This window comes from Chiloscyllium plagiosum, unplaced genomic scaffold (genome assembly GCF_037043375.1).
Source record: "Chiloscyllium plagiosum isolate Xiang-an unplaced genomic scaffold, Cpla_swu_hap1 HiC_scaffold_7, whole genome shotgun sequence".
In the NCBI taxonomy this organism is placed as follows: domain Eukaryota; kingdom Metazoa; phylum Chordata; class Chondrichthyes; order Orectolobiformes; family Hemiscylliidae; genus Chiloscyllium; species Chiloscyllium plagiosum.
The window spans coordinates 27,221,466-27,243,522 of record NW_028270145.1 but is presented as its reverse complement, the minus strand read 5'-3'; the positions used below and the strand labels follow the sequence as shown (position 1 = coordinate 27,243,522).

The 22,057-nt window shown below is 41.3% G+C and overlaps 1 protein-coding gene across 2 annotated transcripts in view; it reads right to left on the bottom strand.

Annotated features, from left to right (window-relative positions):
* Positions 1 to 4,138: 4,138 nt before the first annotated feature.
* Positions 4,139 to 22,057, bottom strand: part of LOC122551412 (trafficking kinesin-binding protein 2) — an 83,987-nt gene continuing 66,068 nt past the window's right edge. For both annotated transcript variants that reach the window (XM_043693258.2, XM_043693260.2), the window contains 7 exons: positions 19,118 to 19,252; positions 18,396 to 18,472; positions 17,903 to 18,103; positions 14,039 to 14,343; positions 12,847 to 13,155; positions 11,587 to 11,686; positions 4,139 to 9,204 (listed from right to left, as the gene is read on the bottom strand). In XM_043693258.2, the coding sequence (XP_043549193.2) occupies positions 8,514 to 9,204; positions 11,587 to 11,686; positions 12,847 to 13,155; positions 14,039 to 14,343; positions 17,903 to 18,103; positions 18,396 to 18,472; positions 19,118 to 19,252 (1,818 nt within the window). In that variant the 3' untranslated portion in view covers positions 4,139 to 8,513. The remainder of the gene's footprint in view (positions 9,205 to 11,586; positions 11,687 to 12,846; positions 13,156 to 14,038; positions 14,344 to 17,902; positions 18,104 to 18,395; positions 18,473 to 19,117; positions 19,253 to 22,057) is intronic.

Below are 22,057 nucleotides of genomic sequence, written 5' to 3'. Positions count from 1 at the left end.
AACTAGAGGTAGGCCAGAAGATTAGGGTTTGGAACCAGCAGTGGGTGACTAGAAAGCCAATAAAGAGGAAGAAAATTCATTATGAAAATAAATGGGCAAATATATATAAAAATAAACAAGCACAACCTCCCACAGATGTGTAAAAAGGAGCTAAAGTGAGTGAGGGAATCTTGGAGGATGTGACTGGAACATGGACAATGTGGAACAGGGTAAGGTGAGATTTAAACCATTATTTTGCATCACTCTTCACAATGTAGGACACTATAAAGATCCCAAAGGTATCTAATGAGCAAGGTGCTAATGGAAGGAGAAGTCTCTCACGACCAGGACATAGTATTTGACAAACTATTGGGACTGAATACAGACAGGTCACTAGGACCTACATCCAAAGGTTTTAAAGGTACTGGCTGCAGAGATTGGTCAACATCTTCCAGATCGGTCTGGATTCCAGCAGATTGAAAAAAAACTGATCATGTGACTCCCATGTTTAAGAAGGAAGGCCAACAGAAGGCAGAAAACTATAAGGCAGTTAGATTGTAAAACCATAAGATATTGGAGCAGAATGAACCCATTTAGCTCCACCATTCACACATCACTGATATGTTTCTTAACCCCATTCTCATGCCTTCTCCCTGTAACCTTTGATCTCCTTACTAATTAAGAACCTATCAATCTCAGTCTTAAACAGACTCAACAACTTGGCCTCCACAGCTCTCTGTGGTAATGCGGTCCACTGCGTTCTGGCTGAAGAAATTCCTCTATATCAGTTCTAAAGATTTGTCTCTTCATCGAGACTGCCTTTGGCTCCTCGTCTATCCTACAAGTGGAAACATTTCATCCACATCCACTCTTTGCAGGGCCCCTCAGTATTCGAACATAACATCAAGTCATTGGAAACTTCAAGTACATTAAGGATGAAGCAGCAGGATATTTAGAAAAGCTGTCAACAGAGTCTTATGAAAGAGAGAACATGTTTGACAAATTTGCTCGAGTTCTTTGAGGTTATAATAGAGTTGATAAGAGAGGAGCCAGTTGATGTAGTGCATTTGAATTTTGAGAAGGCAAATAAGGTGGCAAGTTGAGTGTGGTGCCTGTAGAGATCGGAAAGGTGCTAAATGAACATTTCTCATCGGTGTTTACTCAGGAAAAGGAGAATATTGTAGAGGAGAAAAATGAGGTATGAGATATTAGACTAGAAAGGATTGAGGTTAGTTACTCTCAGGTGTTATCAATTCTAGATGGAGTGAAAGTCGACAAGTCCCCTGGGCCGGATGGGATTTATCCGAGAATTCTCTGGGAAGTTAGGGAGGAGATAGCAGAGCCTTTGGCTTTGATACTTGAGTCGTCATTGTATATGGGTTTAGTACCTGAGGACTGGAGGATTGCAAATGTTGTGCCCTTATTCAAGAAGGGCAGCAGAGATTACCCAGGTAATTATAGACCAGTGAGACTTACTTCTGTTGTAGGAAAGGTTGTGGAAAGGATTATAAGAGATCAGATTTATAATCATCTAGCAAGCAACAATTTGATTTCAGATAATCAACATGGTTTCGTCAAGGGCAGGGCAGGTTGTGTCTCACAAACCTCATTGAGTTTTTTCAGAAGGTGAGCAAGCATGTAGATGAGGGTAGGGCAGTTGACATGGACGTCAGTAAAGCCTTTCATAAGGTTCCACATGGTAGGCTGTTGGAGAAAATACAGAGGCATGGAATTGAGGGTGATTTAGTAGATTGGATTAGAAACTCGCTTTCTGAAAGAAGGCAGCGAGTAGTGGTTGATGGAAAATATTCAGTCTGGTATAACTACAAATTGAGGGATGATAGATTTAAGACAGATGTCAGAGGCAAGTTCTTTACACAGAGTGGTAAGTGCGTGGAATGCCCTTCCTACCAAGGTAGTCAACTCAGCCACATTAGGGAGATTTAAACAATCCTTAGATAAGCTCATGGATGATTTTGGGATAGTGTAGGGGGACGAGCTAGAAAAGTCCACATTTGGCACAATATCGAGGGCCGAAGGGCCTGTTCTGCACTTTATTGTTCTATGATCTAAGGTGCTGCACAAATGCCTACTGTACAAGATAGGAGCTTATGGTATTGAAGGAAGGTATTGAATTAGCACAGATTGAGGGTTGGTTAACACGAATAGTCAGGATTAATGGGTCGTTTTCAGGTTGGAAAGACGTAACTAATGGACTGGCACAATGATCGTTCCTAGGTCCTCAGTTATGTTCTATCAATATTTAGGACATGGAAGAAGGGACAGTGTGTGATGTATCCAAATACTGCTGACATAAAATAGACAGGAAGGGCATGTGGTGATAGAGATAGATAGGTTGCATGAGTAGGCAAAATTTTGGCAGATGGGATTTAATGTAGAAACGCACATTGGTAGGAAGAATCAAAACAGTATGGAGAGAGACTCCCAAAAAAAAGGGTAACATGGAGGGGTCTGGATTCTTGTGCATGTGACAGCAGTAAGTATTAAGGCAAATGAAATGTTGGCCTTTATTACTCTGGCCGGGGTGGGATGTGTTAAAGTTTAAAGATTGGGAATTCAAGCTATTGGTGATGCCGCACCTGGACTTCTGTGTACTAGTCCCCATATTTAAGAAAAGATATCCTGGCATTGAGGCTGCTCAGAAGAAACTTACTAGGCTGATAAAGAGGTTGACTTAAAATCAGTTAAACTGGTTAGGCCTTTATTGATTAGAGTTGAGAAGAGTGTGAATGATTTTATTGAAATGGACAAAACTCTGAATGGGCTCGTCAGAGTCAATGTTGAGATGTCTTTACTCGTGGTGGGATCTCAAATTAGAGGATAGAGTTATGTAATAACATGCCACTCTTAACTGATGTGAAGGAATTTCTTCTCTGAGAACAGTGAATGTTTAGAATTCTCTGCATCAACTATGGAGGTTAGATCAAAGTATTAAAAAAGGTGAATAGATTTTTTTTAAAATAGAGTTGGCACTTAGGAGGAGTTGGCTCCCAGGCAGACTAGCCATTATATTGTAGAATGGTGGGCAGGCCTGGGGGCTGAATAACTTACTCCTCATTGTCCTGGTGATTCTCTTAACAATGGCTAGCTTTCTCATTTTTTTTCCTTCAATCTATTTTTTTGAAAATATTGTCTAATCTTCAGACAAGCCATTTATTTTTACAGAGTTATATGCCTTTTTTGTTTAGAAGAAAGAAGTTTGATACCATCTTTAAAATTTCTGGTTAACTGCAGATGGTGGGTCTGTCCCTTGAACACTATCTACACAGTGTGTTCTGAAATATCCCCTTAAACCAAGTGCTGCTGCATCTCCATTAACCTATACTTTAATCTGATTTGCTAATTCACTTCAGCCAGTTCTGTTTCCAAGTCCTCGTAATTGCCAGCAATTACACTTAAAGTAGTCTCTCATCTCCTCTCCTCTCTCTCAAACTGAACATGAAATTATATTATGGTCGCTACTAATCTAGGGATGCCTTCATTATGAGATCATTCATTAATCCCACTTCATTGCACAATACCAGGTCTAGGACACCCTTCTCTTGTCAGCTCCAGGATGTACTGTTGTAAGAAGCTACGAACTCACCATCTTTGTCCATTTGACCTTTACATGATTTAGATTAGTCCTTAAATGACCAAATCTATCAAGTCTCACTGCTGCCAAACTCTTCCCCTTGTGTTGATTCTAAGTCAACCCACCCCAAAGGTTTGATAATACGTTATAAACGTAGCCCAGTGTATGGATTAGTTTTGACATTTATAATTCATTTATCAGTGAATAGAAAGGTTAAGTCCAGTGATCCTGTTCTATTAATAATTAAATGAATTCTGGTTGACATTTTCACAGGTACAATGCCGTTTGCTCCCAATGGTCGGTGCTTTTATTTATAATATCAGTTGTAGCGCCATCTTTTTGCATTTGGGCAAAACTCTTGCTGCTCCTCGAAGTAAAATGTGATTTGTTTCCTGTAATACATTCATTGTGAAGCTGCCTTCTCTCAATAATTCTGTTGCCACTCGAGCGACCAGACCACATGAGACTTGAGAAATCCAGTTCATGTGTCTTTCACATCCAGGACTTCAGGTCAGCCCAAAGCTGGGACTGATATCATGAAAGTAAGTGACAGAAGAAAACAAATAGGGGGATTTACAAAAATGTTTTTATTTGGGAATTGAAGTGACTCAGAAATCCCATGTAACTTTGTAGTTACATCAATTATTACAATATTAAATAATGCATAACAAAGTTGCAATTTTTCTTGAGTAATTCTAGAATATAAACTGCAAGGACTGAGACATTAAACTAAATCCAGCCAGGTACCAACATGACTCATCTCTTCTATTTCACTGTTGCTATAACACAGGGGTGGGACACATTAAATATTGAAGTTAAATTTAATAACCAAGGAAGCAAACAAAGCTAGTCATATACTGGGACAAGATTAATGCCCCCTCCACCCAAAATAAAATTTTAGTGCAAGATTTTCCCAGAGACTGGCAAATGAAATGCAATAATAGATGGTTGAGGATGGCTTACGTTCAGTAAAGACTAACTGCTCCCATTGCACGCTGCCCGGAGATCCAAACACATCAGGTGGGACAAACTCCCTTCTCTGCATAGCCCAGAAATAGACAGACAATCCAGTTCAAGGCCTGACTCCCCAAAAGAAAGAGAGGCAAGGTGTTAGGACATGTTCTACCTCCCTCACACAGCTACCTCACCTTTGGTCAGTCTATACAGTCTCAATCCTGCAAATAGATATTTATTAATTATAAAAAAAATGAAGCATGCAAGGCCAGAAGCAATAATACAGGCATCTGAATATTGACTCAATTGAGCCCTGTACAAATAAATGTTTTTTCCCCTGTTTCCTAACTTAGCGGGGATCCTCGGGCCGCTTGGGCATCAGTGACTTGCTCTTACTGAAGATAGCATTGAAACTAAATACAAGATATTGCTGTGTGGAGAGCAGATCAAATTTGAGACAATGCTCTATAAACAACAGCCTCCTGCTTTCAGTTGGTATTTCCTTTGCAGAAATAATTGCATTTGAAATGTACACACCATTTCACTTGCATACAAGTAACGATTATCACCAATTTCCAGTCAAAATTCTGTATTTAAATAGAATATGCATTTACAAACTTTGCAGGTTGAAACCGAAGCTTTCAGTATCTAATTACTTAGTTTATCAGTAATTAGGTTGTGGTCCCATTAATCACAAGCTTTATACAAAGCCTAGGCAAAACTAGGCAATATATAATGAGCACGAAGCAAAGGAATATCTGCTCCAAGTCTCATTTAATCATTTCTGTGCAGCCACTGACCAACAGTTCAACCAGGAGATGGTCCATCACAGCTACAGATACAGGGGCAATAGACACAGCTACAAATTAGGACATTTATCAGAAGGAATTCCACATTCTGTACTCTGATCAACTTGGGGCAAAGTTCACTGCGATACATTCCCATGCACTCGCTTCCTACCAACATGCTTGAAACTACTTTTCCTGTCTCACCCTGTCCAATGCATCTTACTCTGAATTCTGCAGAATCACGTCAACTGCCTAATGGTTCCCAAGTTGATGGAAGCTCTCATGTCCTCCTCAGATGCAACAAGTCTCAGAAGGGAATGGATTGCACATCCATTTTAGATTCATCTCTATGTAAAAATACATACATGTTTGAAACACAAGACACCTGGAGCTGATATTGTGATGTGTTTCTAAACTAGCAACTGTTAATTAATTAATTTTGGTATCTCCAGTTTAATATTTCCTGTGCTCCGATGCAGACTTTCTGTATCTGAAAGTATGTCGTCTTCATTTTCCTACTTACTGTTCTTTGATAACTGGTGGTTGCAAGTAATGACTGTGCCATCTCTAATACACAAGTCACAGATGAGCAGGGATCCCTGGGTTTGTGCAGTTCAACCCAATTGAGCATTGCACAGATTATAGTCCACACTGGAGATTAGTGGATTGTACAATTCCCTCTAACTCACTTAATCAGCAAAATCCATAAGCAAAAGGTAAACCTCAAATCTTTGAAAGATGAAGGAACTTTAATGGCAAAAAGAATTTAAAGCTTGCTCTGCATTAAATTTTCATGTTTCCCTATCTTTATATTATTTAGGATTACAAACCAAAAAGTGCAAGTTATTTTTAAAGTGCAAAATAGTGTATTTTACCAAATGAAGTTATGTGTCTCTCATGCTCAGGTTGGAAAGAATTCCAGGGAATCCACATGTACTGAACCAATACTGGATGTACCATCGAGTTGTGTTCAGAAAAAAAGCAGGACTTGGCTTTTCTTTCCCCTCATTACTGCAGCTTTGCAGATTATAATGAACCTACACAAAATCTAATTGGAAAAATTAACACAAAATCTCTGTAGGAGTTGCCAACTCTCCAGGACAATGCTACAAGCAAATCAGGATACCATAGAAGCATTTATTTAAAAAAATGTTTTTGAACACATTGGACTTTAGGTTATAAAGAGGTGGGCAAACTGTTCTTTTTAGGTGAAGAATCAATAGAGAAATATCTAATTGGGTGACAGAGCATTGTAAATACTAACAAGAGGAAGTATACGTCGAGCAGAGGGTTGGAACTAGTGGAAGACATGTGGCAAATCTCCTGGAATGTGTGTAAAAAGAGTAGGCAACCCTCACCTTACATGTAGTCAAGACAATATCACTACTTCCCCTGACTAGCCTATATTGTGATTAAGAGAAGCGGGGTTCTCTCGAGTGTGAGAGAAAGAGAACAAAAATTCCTGATTGCAGAGCAATCAAAATGCAGTTATATATTGAATAAAACAGAACCAGGCTGCACCATGCCAATAACATTGAGAATTCTATTAAAGTCTGAACCTACTTGAGCCATGACAACAGGAACCATAATTCTGTTCAGTCAACTTGGACTAAAATTTTCCCCTCACTCCATTTACTCTACCATGCGGATTTGTTGTTTTTGAAATGACAAAATTAAATAAAACCATATGCCTTTTGGCTGCAGTGGATTTCCCATCCTCATTTTGTAAAGTTTATGACATCTGAAGCCTTAAAAACTCAAAAGATGGAACTCATCACGCCACTCAGTCCTGTGTTTAACAACACAGGCTGTCCCTTCCATTCCACTCAAAACCAAACAGGCCAAAACTGCACAGTACAGAGAAATACAGAGTAAACCCGTTTCAATCTGAAGTGTAACCAGCTCAAGTTTCACTTGCATTGCTAGCAATCCCAACGAAAGTTTTGCAGAACCTTGAAAATTTTAAAACTAAACTCAGTTGCCTGTGTCATATTACAATGACAATAGATTAGCAAACAGTGCAAGAAAAAAATGGACACCTTATAGATTTATATGAAAACAATAAAATAACTGAAACAACTCAATAAAAAGTATAAAGCTCAGCAACTGCACCCCACCCTCACCCACCCAAACTGGCACCCATTACAAAGTCCTAAGTCACTCCTAGATAACACTTCATTTAATACACATGGCCTTCATTCCTCATGTTGCCAAGGCCATGCATTGTGCAGTCTGGCACTCACACTGCAAAAATGCCAAGGGCACCCAATATCTAATTGAGTATATAATAGATTAGCACAGCTTTTCGAGTTTGACAATGTGACGATGACAGAATTGATTACAGGGGAATCTCAAAAGAGACGCATGCAATACTCTTGAGGTTAAAAACCTTTCTATTTTCGGGCAAAACAAAAAGTGTGCCAGGACTCATGTGAAAGAGGTTTCAGAAAACCTAAACCATCCCAGAGCATTTGATAAGGGTTAATAAGTGAAATTACAAAAGCAAACTATTAAGGAGCATGCAGGCCATAGCTGAAAGGATTATTTACATTTCATGGCATAACAGGTTCTGGTGTGATGACTGATTTCTAAAATGCCAAAATACATGTGATTTTAAAACGCTAGTCATCGCAAACAGGTAGTGCAGTGCAAGGTGTGGATAATAAAGGAATAAAGCACGATTATTAGATAGCGATAGTTTGGGTTTCTCAATTGTACTCATTCACAGTCATTTAACAGTGCTATAAATTGCTAGTAAAACTGTGCTTCACCCAGATAAAGCTTTCTGGATTGTGCTTTAATGCTTTGTTCTGTGCTTCTGGCATTTTGTGGTATGATGATATAATTCCCTTGTGAAAAAGAATGAAAGTTGATGAATTGTGCTTAACCCGCAAAGTTACTTCAATCAATTAGTGTGAAGCTGGCTCTTTTTCATCATTCTGTTTGCAAAACCTCAAAAAACATGCACGATTTCACCACACTTCTCTTTCCCCATCTCATTATAATCAGTTCCCTTCATTTACCTCTCATCTCTTAAACCATTCCCATTTCCTTCCTCAGCTCTCTCACCCTCTGCTCGCTCACTCACTTACACACACCATCCTGAGACTTTCAAGGGGTCTTCCAACAAAAAAAAAATCACTTCTTCCAGTGGGGAAGGGGAGCAAACATTGACACCAGTGATACCTCATCAGCCATCACTGTGCCGGTAAATTGGACTTGCTTTCAGTCTTGTCTTCGGTTAAGTTGCCCATTTTTGGTACTGGCATGCCAAGTCCACCAATCACACTGGGGAGGCTCTGGTTCCGCCTTAAACCTCCCAGAAGATTGCTGCCAGTCCCCATGAACACTGCCGACTCAGGCCTGCATTGCCTGCTCCTGCCCTCTACACTGTCATCGTGCCCTTGAGCGCTCTTGGGCTTGACCACTTGGGCAATTCCCATCCTTTGCAGCTTCTTGACCAAGTTCAGACTGATGGGAGCGGAATCTGTACGGCTCCGCCCAGGCTTCAAGCAGTAAACCTCCTGGAGCACTGTCTCAGCTGGCCGCGAAGCCAGGAAGTTGTCAATGGCACTCCGCGAGTCAAAGGGCAAGGGCGACGGGCACGGAGAGCAGGAGGGGGAGTTTGGTGGGGTACAGGGTACAGCTAACGTCTTCGGGCGAACCACAGGTGGACTTTTCAAAAGGGGACAATGATAAATGCCAGCAGAGATCCCGCGATCGTGCAGCAGTTTGGTCAGGCTGCTGGTACTGCTCAGAGTAGTAGTTGACTCCCTCGTCTTCATGAAGGATTCACCGATGCTCAGGCGGCAAGTAACACTGGGACTGCTGGAATTGGTGATGTTGATGGATGAGCCCCCTATGTTTGGCACTGCAGCATACGTGAAACTGGAACAAAGTGAGAGAGATAAGTCAGACAAATGTTCACATCAACTACACAACAGAGGTATTTCACTTAGAGCAGGATCTCATCTCCTTGTGCCCAAATTATTCACTCTAAATAAAATATGGATATTTCCACTGCACAGCACTATCACCAATCACAAAACTGTCCATGTTAAGTCTGATCACTACACGACATTCTGTCTCAGACAGATTTTCAAAATCGGGAAGTTTATGTAAAATTCTTTGGTTTAGAGAGAAAGTATTCTCTCCAAATGTTGTCTTCCAATATTTGTGTTTACCTTCACTACACAGAAGAAAGGCCATTCAGCCCAACTGGTCTGTTTTGATGGAGGAGCAAATTATTGCAGATGTTGGAATCTGTACTGAAAACAACAAATGCTGGAGACCTCGGTGGGTCAGACAGCATCCATGGAGAGAGAGCAAGCTAATGTTTTGAGTCTAAATGATTCATCAGCTTTACAATATAACATGCATGAATCCATGTAAGACTCTGTTAACTCATTTTTTAGATTTGAATCAGTCTAAACATTATGGCACAGACAACGGCACACAGGGGCCGAACACCTTCAACACATTAACAATTGGTGTCAGCCCAGATAAAGTTGACCTGAGAATGTAACTTTTAAAAAAAGTTTTGTGATTTACATTCGAAAGAAGTGAAAATGACATCGTCATTCTAACAGATGAGAGACTTAAACAATCAAGGTATTTTTCAGTATATAATTTCAGTTACGTCACACTGTAAACTTTTGCTATAAATTCTGTGTTACGATCGAGCCCTCCACAACCACCTGATGAAGGAGCGTCGCTCCGAAAGCTAGTGTGCTTCCAATTGAACCTGTTGGACTATAACCTGGTGTTGTGTGATTTTTAACTTAATTCAACTCAACCTGGATGTACACAGATTGTATTTCTTGATTATGGAAAGAGGACATTCAATCTATCATGTCTGTACTAGCTGACAAGTAGCCATAGAGTCACACAGCATTGAAACATAACCTTCGGTCCATGCCAACCAAGTCTCTCAAACTAAACTAGTTCCACTTGCCTGGGTTTGGCCCATATCCCTCTACACCTTTCCTATTCATATACCTGTCCAAATGTCTTTTAAATGTATCTTCATGTACCACTTCCTCTGGCAAGAGAAGAAGACAGTATCCAAGCATCCCACCTAACCCTCTTGCCAAACATCACTTGGGGCAGGGTGTGTGCCAACCCAGTCCAATCTCATTTTACTGCTTTTGGTCCATAGCCATATTAGGTTACAGCTCTTCAAAACCCTAGTGAAGAACTTCCTAAATGTTATGAAGGTTTCTACTACCCATTCAGATAGTCAGTTCCAGATTCCCACCACCATCACTGTGAAAACACGTGATCTTAGATTCCCTCTGAACCACTAAGTTGGAGTCTCCTGGTTATAAACAGCACAGCCCAGCAGATCTAGGCCTCTCTGGGACTGGTCAGTTCAGATGATTCAATTGCAGAGCAGAATGATGCCAATAGCATGGACTCAAATCCTGCATCCGCTGAAGCTACCATGAAGGCCCCACCTTCTTAACCTTGAACACAGTGTGTGACCCTAATATTAAATTCACTAATTTGAGTATGTCAGTCAGCCAGCTCTATTCCAAAGAAAACAACCCTAAGCATACCTAACATCCTCTCACACTAAAATTTAGGCAACATCATTGTAAGTCTCTTCTGTACCCTCTTAAGGGTAACGACAACTTTCCTATAATCTCTCTCTACTAGTGCTGCCACTCTAAGTATTTCAACATCTGTGCATTACTTTGATTTTGTTTAATTTCTTCCTGCCTTCAAAAAAAAAAGGCATCACCTCATTCAAGATTCATAATGTTTTGCCTTGTCACAGGGATTGTTCTCCTTAAGAGGAGAGCGCATAATGGCATGTGTTCAAATTTAAGAGATTGGATAGAGTAAATAGGGAGGAAATGATTTCAGTAGCAGGAGAATCGATAACCAGATCTACAAATAGAAACAGAGGGAAGGTGAGATATATTCTAATGCAGCGAGTTGCTATGATCAGTACGCGCTGTGTGAAAGCGTGGTGCAAGAAGATTCAATAATAACTTTCCAAGCATATATATACAAATCCTTTCTGTAGGAAAGGGCAGGGAGTGGTTCTAATTGGACTTTAAAGCATGAAAATGCAAAATGGGGACTGAATGGCATCTTTCAAACTGGGGACTGAATGGCATAGTGACACAAGATCCTATAATTGGAAACCTGGCAAATTTTATCCTCTCAAGTTCATACCATTTCAAAAAACAGTATTAAACAGGGCTGCTGATGAATGGAGATGGCAGTTCTATTGGAAAACATCTGTGTGGGCGAACGACTCACCTTGTTGTGACTTGAGCAACATCTGTGGGATGGAGGATCCGGCAGGTAGTGAAGGTGAAAGTAGAGTTGGTTTGTGACAGACATTTGCCAGGATTCCGCACTAAATATTGAGGGAAAGGGGAAAGATGTTCATACCAGCAATGATGCAGATTTCCAACATGACGACGTTCAAACTTTTCATGGGCTTCTTTTCCAAAAATTACTTACATCAATGCTTATACGCATCAACCTACACTTAATTCAGTTGGCCACTTGTGAATTGTTTGGTTGAAAGAGTCCAAATCTCCAGACAAATCCAACCTGAATTGAATTCTAAATAATTTGCTCGAAAGCTCGGTTTTTATGCCCTTTTTCTCATTTAAAGTGATAAATGACTTACGTCATGTTATTTTGGCACCAATTTAGTTATATATCGTCCTTCCAGCATACCTTTTATAATTGTTCATAGTTCCTAACTTTCAGTTCATCCTACCACAACAATTACATGGTTAGAATGTTAGAAGGACGCGAACCAAACATCATGTTTCCTCGTGCATAACTTCTAACTGGAACTGAAATAAAAAAGTCAGCTCCTCTTGTAATGAAAGGGTTATACTCTTCATATAGCAATATGAATGTTAGCATTAGTTTGTTAATGGGGATTATTTTATTCGATTGGATAAGGGATATTGGTGTTAAGCACCTGTGTGGGGAAAACTGCAGCCTACGTCTGAAACTTTAGGGACTGTGGTCAAGTATACAGAATATGCTAGAAGGAGTATTTAGCTAAATTAGTGCCATTTAACATGAAACGTCATTTATCACACTGCATGAAATAAGGTGTAAAATGTGAGATTTGGAGCAAATTTAGAGTGATTTATTGAGCTGATATATTGGTTCTAAGATCATTATATGCAATTTCTTTGGTTAAAACTCAAAAGTGCATATTTATGTATTATATGTGGAATAAACTGGTGACAGACACAAATATGCCAGGCTGACTGAATATACAACTAAATTAGACAGTATTATGATTGACTCTGGTAGTAGCTCAATTTTTGAAGGAATATTAGTACGATTGGAGGCTCTAGAGGCAATTTGTATAAATTCCTCTTTTACAAAACAAAGGAAAATCTTCTCCAATATGAGAAAGGAGGAGAGATAACATGTACAACCTCCCCAAAACAATCATGTCAATTACTGTCCAATTCTTGCTCATCTGCTCCTGTTGCACAAGGTTCCAGTTTATTGGTTCACCAGTTATTATGAAGCATAACTCACCAGCTGTTGCTTCCTGAGGAGAGAGGCTGGTCATTGGCAGAAAAATATCTGGTGGTTTCTCCTGCCTCTTTGATAGCTGCTTCTCATTATCTTCACTTTCCTCTTTCTCCTTTGTTCCCTCGGGCGTAGAGGTAAGCTGCGCTCTAAAGGTGATCCCCTCCTCGCTGTCCTCTTCCAGATCAGACAGGTGATGCACGTCATCTTCTGACAGTGGCTCAAAGCCTTTAGTGAGGACGCCAGGTCGTGGGTCTAAAATTGTACCCAAGTTGGGCTGTGCTAACTGTTGCCACTGGTGCAAAGTCATAGAACCTACCGGGTGGGATGAAAAGACAATTTTTCAAAAATCAAAAAGAGGAATCTACATGGTTAACCAGATAAATGCACCATCAATAATAAAAAAAAGTCTCGGGTGGTAAAAATACAGATACATTTTTACAACTTAAAAGACTGAACAACTATATAGTAATTATGTTTAAATGATGTGTGTTGACTTATAAGATATGATAGCAAATGCTTGCAAGAACACTGATGGCACTGTAACAGAAAAGATCTTTAGATAATGGAACAGCAATTGACCAGGCTTTGCAAGAGCTTGGTTCAGCAATCTGTTTGATCACCTAAGAGCCATAAAACAGTTAAACTCAACAAGAACAAAACAACAGGTTTTAGAATGTATTAAAATTCAGATACAAAGCAAATTATAATTCAAAACTCTGGTCACCTTCAAGAGGAGGTACCATGAACTGCATGAATAGACAAAGCTCCTGATTCCAAGGAAATTCTTTCTGTGGGAGTTTATGAATGTAGGACCACATACATTGCTCTGTACATAGTCTTAAGATGAATGTTTTGAAATAAGTTAATTATCTAAACATAATTGTGTTTAACTTTAGGAATCAGTTATTAAAAGGGTGAGGTTTATCCAAACATTGACTAGATCAAGGCTGTATACCAAATACAATAAATCTTAATGTTTACAGTCAAGGTTTGATTGCCTCATAACCCAATAGTGGAACTGGGCCACTGGAACTGTGGGTTGGCCAAGGACCAATCTTCATCAGATCCTTCTCTACACCATTTCATAGCTGCTAATATGCTAAAACCTCTCCATGTGGTTCTGGGTGTTCTGCTCAAATTAATGGCAAATGCAATTAATAATAAAGACTGACCGTCGATTAGTCTCTGCCCTCACCTTCTATTGGCTTGACTATCTGTAGCTTCTCAGGTAGGAATGTGCGGAAACAGCTGGACACTCCTGAAATACAGGACATCTCTGTGAGATCTGTGACATTGGTCCCTGTGGAGACCATACTCTCCGCTGGTGTAGCGGATCCACTCTCCTCCCCTGCTGCCAGGGCCAACAGCTTCCGATCCCGCTCATCTTCAAAGAACATTTTCTCACTCAGGTAATTCTCCTGCCGTAAGGAAAGCCGGCGCAGGGCAGCGGCCAAGTCTTTGCCCCCAGGGGTACCAGGCTTCCCGGTCTTTGAAAGATTGCTGAGAGAGAAATAAGAGCACGAGCAACAGGTTATGGTGAATTAACTGGCAACGTGCAGCCAGAAACGTGCAATTCCATGTCAACTTGAAATTCATGGAGGAGCGTACGCATATTTTTATTTAATCGGAACATATTTCACAAGCTATAACAACATCTTGATTAAATCAATCCAGTGACATCTTACACCTAAAGTATTAGACTGTCAGTTGAGCATTAGATGTCTCAGTAACAACTATCCTGTTTCAAAATACCATCAAAAACCAAAATAAAAGTATCCATGTAAACAAAGGTAGCGGCTTGGGAGGAATAAATTTACTCAGCCATCTGAAAAGGATCAATCTAACTCTGAAAATTGGTGTAAATCAAACAAACCATATCATTCTATCTACTAAGGGATTCTTTAATCCCACTGACAATTTAGTACTGGGCTTTGTGCCATTGTCAGCTGCTTTGCTACAATGTCAGAATTAAGGGAACCTGAACTAACCACCTCAATATTATCCCTGTGATATCAAATGGTCGTGGAAAGGTTGGGTAGGGCAGAGGTAGAGAAAATATTACCATTTGTGGAAGCAATCAAGAGTGGAGGCCACAAATGTAAGATAGTCATTTATATTAAATGTGAATTCAGAATTAACTTATTTCCCTAGAGGTGGATTGTAATGTGGAGTTCCTTATCACATGGAGCAGATCATGAAGACCAAAGATGTAGTTTAGCAGAAGTTAGGAAGTGAAAGAGGTTTTGATAGGATAAAGGTTATGTAGAATGAGCTCGCAAAGAATAATTATTGGCTAGATCAGTTGGCTGAATAGCCTGATTCTAGACATGCCAGTTTATATATTAATCAACTGACAAGCACAAGCAATGTTTATTGTCTTTTGTTTAAATGAACAAGTAATAGTTTTGAATGCATTTTGTACAATTGAGTTCACTCTTCCCTTTTGCTTACATTCATCATATGGATGCCGTTACTTTATTGGAAACAAGTCTATAAAATCTGCTACAAACATGAGACTCTTCAGATTCTAACTATATTCTCCTCTCCTCTCAGCATTTCCTCCATGGACCTTGGTTCACTCTTCTATCACTCCTAACACTTACTCACTTTCCCATACAATCGAAGATGCAACTCCAGCCCTTTTACCTCCTCAATGTCCAAGGTCCAAGCAGTAATTTATTTGTACTTCTTTCAATCCAGACTAGGCTGGTCACAATGCTGATTCCTCTACGTAGGCAAAACCAAAGGTAGACTGAGTGACTACACCCCCGCTTTGTCCATAAGAAATACACAGACCCTCAAGATTCAGTCAATCACTTTGCCCTCATGCTAACATCTCTGTACTCATCCAGCTACAGTGTTCCAGCGAAGTCCATGCAACCCAGAGGATCAGCACTGATTTTTCACGAAGGCACTTTATAGCCTTCAGGCCTCAGCATTGAGTTCAACAACCAGACAATTAATGCTGTCCTCCAATTTAAATACACCACCTCACCTTCATGTCTTGTTTGCTTGGGTTCACTCTCAGCATAGCTGACCTATTTTACTCAAGGTAAGCATTGACTCCCATTTTGCACCTGTGTATCTCCTCTACTGCCATTAACACTCTTGGTCGTTATTCTTGGCACCCTCACCATCCCCATTTCACTTGCTACTCCTCCCCCTTTGTCAACATTTTCCAGCCCCCCTTCAGTCACAGGTGAGGTGCCGGAAGACTGGAGGTTGTCAAATGTGGTGCCACTGTTTAAGAAGGGCGGTAAGGACAAGCCAGGGAACTATAGACTGGTGAGCCTGACCTCGGTGGTGGGCAAGTTGTTGGAAGGAATCCTGAGGGACAGGACGTACACGTATTTGGAAAGGCAAGGACTGATTAGGGTTAGTCAACGTGGCTTTGTGGTGGGAAATCATGTCTCACAAACTTAATTAAGTTTTTTGAACAAGTAACAAAGAGGATTGATGAAGGCAGAGCAGATGTGATCTATATGGACTTCGGTAAGGTGCTTGACAAGGTTCCCCATGGAAGACTGATTAGCAAGGTTAGATCTCACGGAATACAGGGAGAACTAGCCATTTGGATACAGAACTGGCTCAAAAGTAGAAGACAGAGGGTGAGGTGGAGGGTTGTTTTTCAGACTGGAGGCCTGTGACCAGTGGAGTGCCACAAGGATCGGTGCTGGGTCCTCTACCTTTTGTCATTTACATAAATTATTTGGATGCGAGCATAAGAGGTATAGTTAGTAAGTTTGCAGATGACACCAAAATTGGAGGAGTAGTGGACAGCGAAGAGGGTTACCTCAGATTACAACAGGATCTTGACCAGATGGGCCAATGGGCTGAGAAGTGGCAGAGAGAGTTTAATTCAGATATATGCGAGGTGCTGCATTTTGGGAAAGCAAATCTTAGCAGGACTTATACACTTAATGGTAAGGTCCTAGGGAGTGTTGCTGAACAAAGAGACCTTGGAGTGCAGGTTCATAGCTCCTTGAAAGTGGAGTCACAGGTAGATAGGATAGTGAAGGCATTTGGTATGCTTTCCTTTATTGGTCAGTCTATTGAGTACAGGAGTTGGGAGGTCATGGTGTGGCTGTACAGAACATTGGTTAGGCCACTGTTGGAATATTGCGTGCAATTCTGGTCTCCTTCCTATCGGAAAGATGTTGTGAAACTTGAAAGGGTTCAGAAAAGATTTACAAGGATGTTGCCAGGGTTGGAGGATTTGAGCTATGGGGAGAGACTGAACAGGCTGGGGCTGTTTTCCCTGGAGCGTCGGAGGCTGAGGGGTGACCTTATAGAGGGTTACAAAATTATGAGGGGCATGGATAGGGTAAACAGGCAAAGTCTTTTCCCTGGGGTCGGGGAGTCCAGAACTAGAGGGTCTAGGTTTAGGGTGGGAGGGGAAAGATGTAAAAGAGACCTAAGGGGCAACATTTTCATGCAGAGGGTGGTACGTGTATGGAATGAGCTGCCAGAGGAAGTGGTGGAGACTGGTACAATTGCAATGTTTAAGAGGCATTTGGATGGTTATATGAATAAGAAGGGTTTGGAGGGATATGGGCCGGTTGCTGACAGGTGGGACTTGATTGGGTTGGGATATCTGGTCGGTATGGATGGGTTGGACCGAAGGGTCTGTTTCCATGCTGTACATCTCTATGACTCTATATTGGAAACTGAATGTTAACCCTGTTTCTTTCTGCACAGTTGCTGCCATATCTGCTGAGTTTCCCCATCACTTTGTTTTTATTTCATATGAATTTCATTCTCTCTCTACATAAAGCCACAAGTTAATAAGTGCACCAATGCTAGTGCAAAAGAGCTAAAATGCAAGGTCGCTAATAACTGAGCTAGCAATAACACACAATGGGAACAGAATGCAGTTCAGCTACAGTTTGTGCTATGATTCAGTTTGTTGAGCTTGATAGAGAGCATTAAATAATTCTTCAGGCATTGTGCTGAAATACCAGACTCCCAGCACATAAAAGCAATATATGTTTTTCCTTTAGCTGACCTGCTCACTAACTTTGGCCAGTCAAAGGACAGTTTATTATTGTTTGCTACTTACCAGTGAGCACCCTGTTCACTTGCAGTGTTCTTTGTCAGCTTTGTATCAGTTGTCCCCATGACAGATTGGTGCGGTTTCACTGTCATGACAACAGATGAGCAACCAGATCCTGGAATAGATCCCAGAGGGGATGCCAACTTGTGGGATTGTATAGTTTCATTGATACTTCTGACGGTATGGAAAACCCGCTTATGTTGATTCCTGAGGCAAAAACACAAAGATGCACGAGGTGAACCATTTAAATCAGGTGATGGTATCAAAGAATATGGAACCAAAGATGGAGTTAAAATACAGATTAGTCATGATGTAATTGAATGGTGGAACATCAGAGGGATTAAGCGACCTAAACCTGTTCCTGTATTCCACAAACAAGGAAGGATGGGAAGGAGAACCATTCTTAGATTTGTGATGCTTAAGTTCTGTTCAAACAAAACTTTGTCCATTCAAAGTGCAGTTGGAATAATAATGGAGCAGATGAACTATTTCCATTTACCTTTGGTCTTGAATGGTTGACTCTTCCAGATTTAGCTCCCGCCGCATGCTTCCCTCGATCTCAGCAGCTATGGAGTCCTGTAAAGATAACACATTGCATATTCAGTTTCCAAACCTACTTTTTCTCCCCCAATTCTTTCCCTTGATTTGGGCAATGCTGGCTAGGCCTGCATTTAATGCCCTTCCTCAATTGCCTGAGTTGATGGGGAGCTGCCTTCTTGAATGCGTGCAGTCCATAGGGTGTGAGTACACCCCCAACACTGTTATAGAGTGTGTTTAGGATTTGGATCCAGAGAAAGTGAAGGAATAATGACACAGTTCCATGTCAGCATGGTTCGTGTCTGTAGGGAACTTGCACGTGCTGATAGTCCCATGCAACTGTTGCCCTCAACCTTTGAGATATAAAGGTTAGCCAGGTGCTGTTGAAGAAGCCTTGGAGAGTTGTAAAATTTTAAAGAAAAAAATATCAGGAGCATTAAATATGTACTGTAACTCCAATATGAATATCAAAGTCTTGTATAACATCAGACCATGCATTATTATAAAAGTCAAAGTTGTTACATTGCTATATGCATGGGGCTGGTGTGCAAGCCAACAGTGGAAACCTGGAAAGATTGTCCAGATCTTTTACTCTAAAGTCAATACCCATGATTTAAATAGTGAGATTTTAATGCATTGACTGTTTAAAAAAAAAAGTGTGGATTTGAAGCGATGACTCCATACCATTGGGAACATGCTGTAGGACTGGGGCCGCTGAAGTGAGGATGATGTTGATTTGTTCCGCAATTCTTTTAGTTCCTCTTGGGATTCATGCAACATTCCTAAACACTCAGCATTCCGATCTTGCACTTCGAGTAGCTGCAGTGAACAGGGGCAAGATTAAAGTGTGAAAGAACAATCCACAAACTTTGGAAACAACACATTCTGTCACATCAGGCAACGTGACCAACCCTCCCTTTCCAGAATGTGAGAGTGCAACCAATACAGTACATTCTCAGCTGTGTGACAGGAGGAATGGGGAGTGACATCCATTCAGTCTACCTTAACTATGGCAATAAAGACAAGGGGCAGCAGCAAACCAACAACACAACTTTAGTGTTGAGACATTTTGCAACTTGGCTATTTTATATGATGGCATCTTAAAATGCAAGATCAGAAATCAGGTGGATTAGACAGTGAATTAGGAAAAAGGTATAAATCAATTCCTTAACGATAGCCATTCACACACACAGTTCTGCTGTTGGAGATTTCTCCAAATTGCACATCAATTCCCTCTATATTGTGACGGAAGGTGTTTTTCTGACTAGTTCACACTCAGTGGATAGTATTCTTGCCTCAGAGTCAGAACCTTGTAAATTCAAGTGCAACTCAGAGAAATTTTAATCAAATCTAGGGACCAAGATTTTTTGAGAATGATCCAGTACTGCACAACAACAGTGCAATCAAAGTAGGGACTGACTAATTTAAACGTGAACTGATACAGGGGACCACCATTTATGTATGTAATACTCTTTATTAAAGATAGAACAATGGTCTTTTCACAGCAGAGCGCGGCGCGAGCTGGGCGGAAGTGAAGTTGGAGCGCAGAGCTGGTCGGGAAGGTAAGTGATTGATATTTGAGTGGGTGTGTTGTAGCCGGTGCCATGTGACAGTGAGGCAAGGAATAGGGAGAGAGTGCAGTTGAACACGTGGCTGCAAGGATGGTGTAGGAGGGAGGGCTTCAGGTATTTGGACGATTGGACTGCATTCTGGGGAAGGTGGGACCAGTACAAGCAGGATGGGTTGCACCTGAACCAGAAGGGCACCAATATCCTGGGAGGTTGGTTTGCTAGCTATCTTCGGGGGGGTTTAAACTAATTTGACAGGGGGATGGGATCCGGTCTTGTAGTCCAGCAATTAGGTTAGCTGTTTGTCAGGTTAGCTGTTTGTCAGGATGTCCAAGAATGTAGGGAGGCTGTGGAGAAGGTAGCACTGACAGGGAATACTTGCGGACACAGAGATGGGTTCAAGTGTGTATACTTTAACGCAAGGAGTATCAGAAATAAGGTGGTGAACTTAAGGCGTGGATCAGTACCTGGGACTACGATGTTGTGGCCATTAAGGAAACGTGGATAGAAGAGGGACAGGAATGGTTGTTGGAGGTTCCTGGTTACAGATGTTTCAGTAAGATTAGGGAGGGTGGTAAAAAAGGAGGGGGGGGGGGTGGCGTTGCTAATTAGAAATGGTATAACGGCTGCAGAAAGGCAGTTCGAGGGGAATCTGCCTTTGGAGGTAGTATGGGCTGAAGTCAGAAATAGGAAAGGAGCAGTCACCTTGTTGGGTGTTTACTATAGGCCCCCCAATAGCAGCAGAGATGTGGAGAAACAGATTGGGAAACAGATTTTGGAAAGGTACAGAAGCCACAGGGTAGTAGTCATGGGCGATTTCAACTTCCCAAATATTGATTTGGAAGCTCTTTAGATCAGTAGATTGGATGGGGCGGTGTTTGTGCAGTGTGTCCAGGAAGCTTTTCTAACTCAGTATGTAGATTGTCCGACCAGAGGGGAGGCCATATTGGATTTGGTACTTGGTAACGAACTGGGACAAGTGATGGGCTTGTTAGTGGGTGAACATTTTGGTGATGGTGACCACAATTCTGTGACTTTCACCTTGGTTATGGAGAGAGATAGGTGTGTGCAACAGGGCAGGTTTTACAATTGGAGGAAGGGTAAATACGATGCTGTAAGACAGGATCTGAGGAGCATAAATTGGGAGCATAGGCCGTCAGGGAAGGATGTCGTGGAAATGTGGAACTTTTTCAAGGAACAGATACGACGTGTCCTTGATATGTATGTACCTGTCAGGCAGGAAAGAGATGGTCGTGTGAGGGAACCTTGATTGACGAGGGAGGTTGAATTCTTGTAAAGAGGAAGAAGGAGGCTTACATAAGGTTGAGGAAACAAGGTTCAGACAGAGCATTGGAGGGATACAGGATAGCCAGAAGGGAGCTGAAGAAAGGGATTAGGAGAGCTAAGAGAGGGCATGAAAAATCTTTGGCGGATAGGATCAAGGATAACCCCAAGGCCTTTTATGCGTATGTGAGAAACATGAGAATGACGAGAACGAGGGTAGGTCCGATCAAGGACAGTAGTGGGAGACTGTGTATTGAGTCGGAAGAGATAGGAGAGGTCTTGAATGAGTACTTTTCTTCAGTATTTACAAACGAGAGGGACCGTATTGTTGAAGAGGAGAGTGTGAAACGGACTGGTAAGCTCGAAGAGATACTTGTTAGGAAGGAAGATGTGTTGGGCATTTTGAACAACTTGAGGATAGACAAGTCCCCCGCGCCTGACGGGATATATCCTAGGATTATGTGGGAAGCAAGAGAGGAAATTGCAGAGCCGTTGGCAATGATCTTTTCATCTTCACTGTCAACGGGGGTGGTACCAGGGGACTGGAGAGTGGCGAATGTTGTGCCCCTGTTCAAAAAAGGGAATAGGGATAACCCTGAGAATTACAGGCCAGTTAGTCTTAATTCGGTGGTAGGCAAAGTAATGGAAAGAGTACTGAGGGATAGGATTTATGAGTATCTGGAAAGACACTGCTTGATTAGGGACAGCCAGCACGGATTTGTGAAGGGTAGGTCTTGCCTTACAAGTCTTACTGAATTCTTTGAGGAGGTGA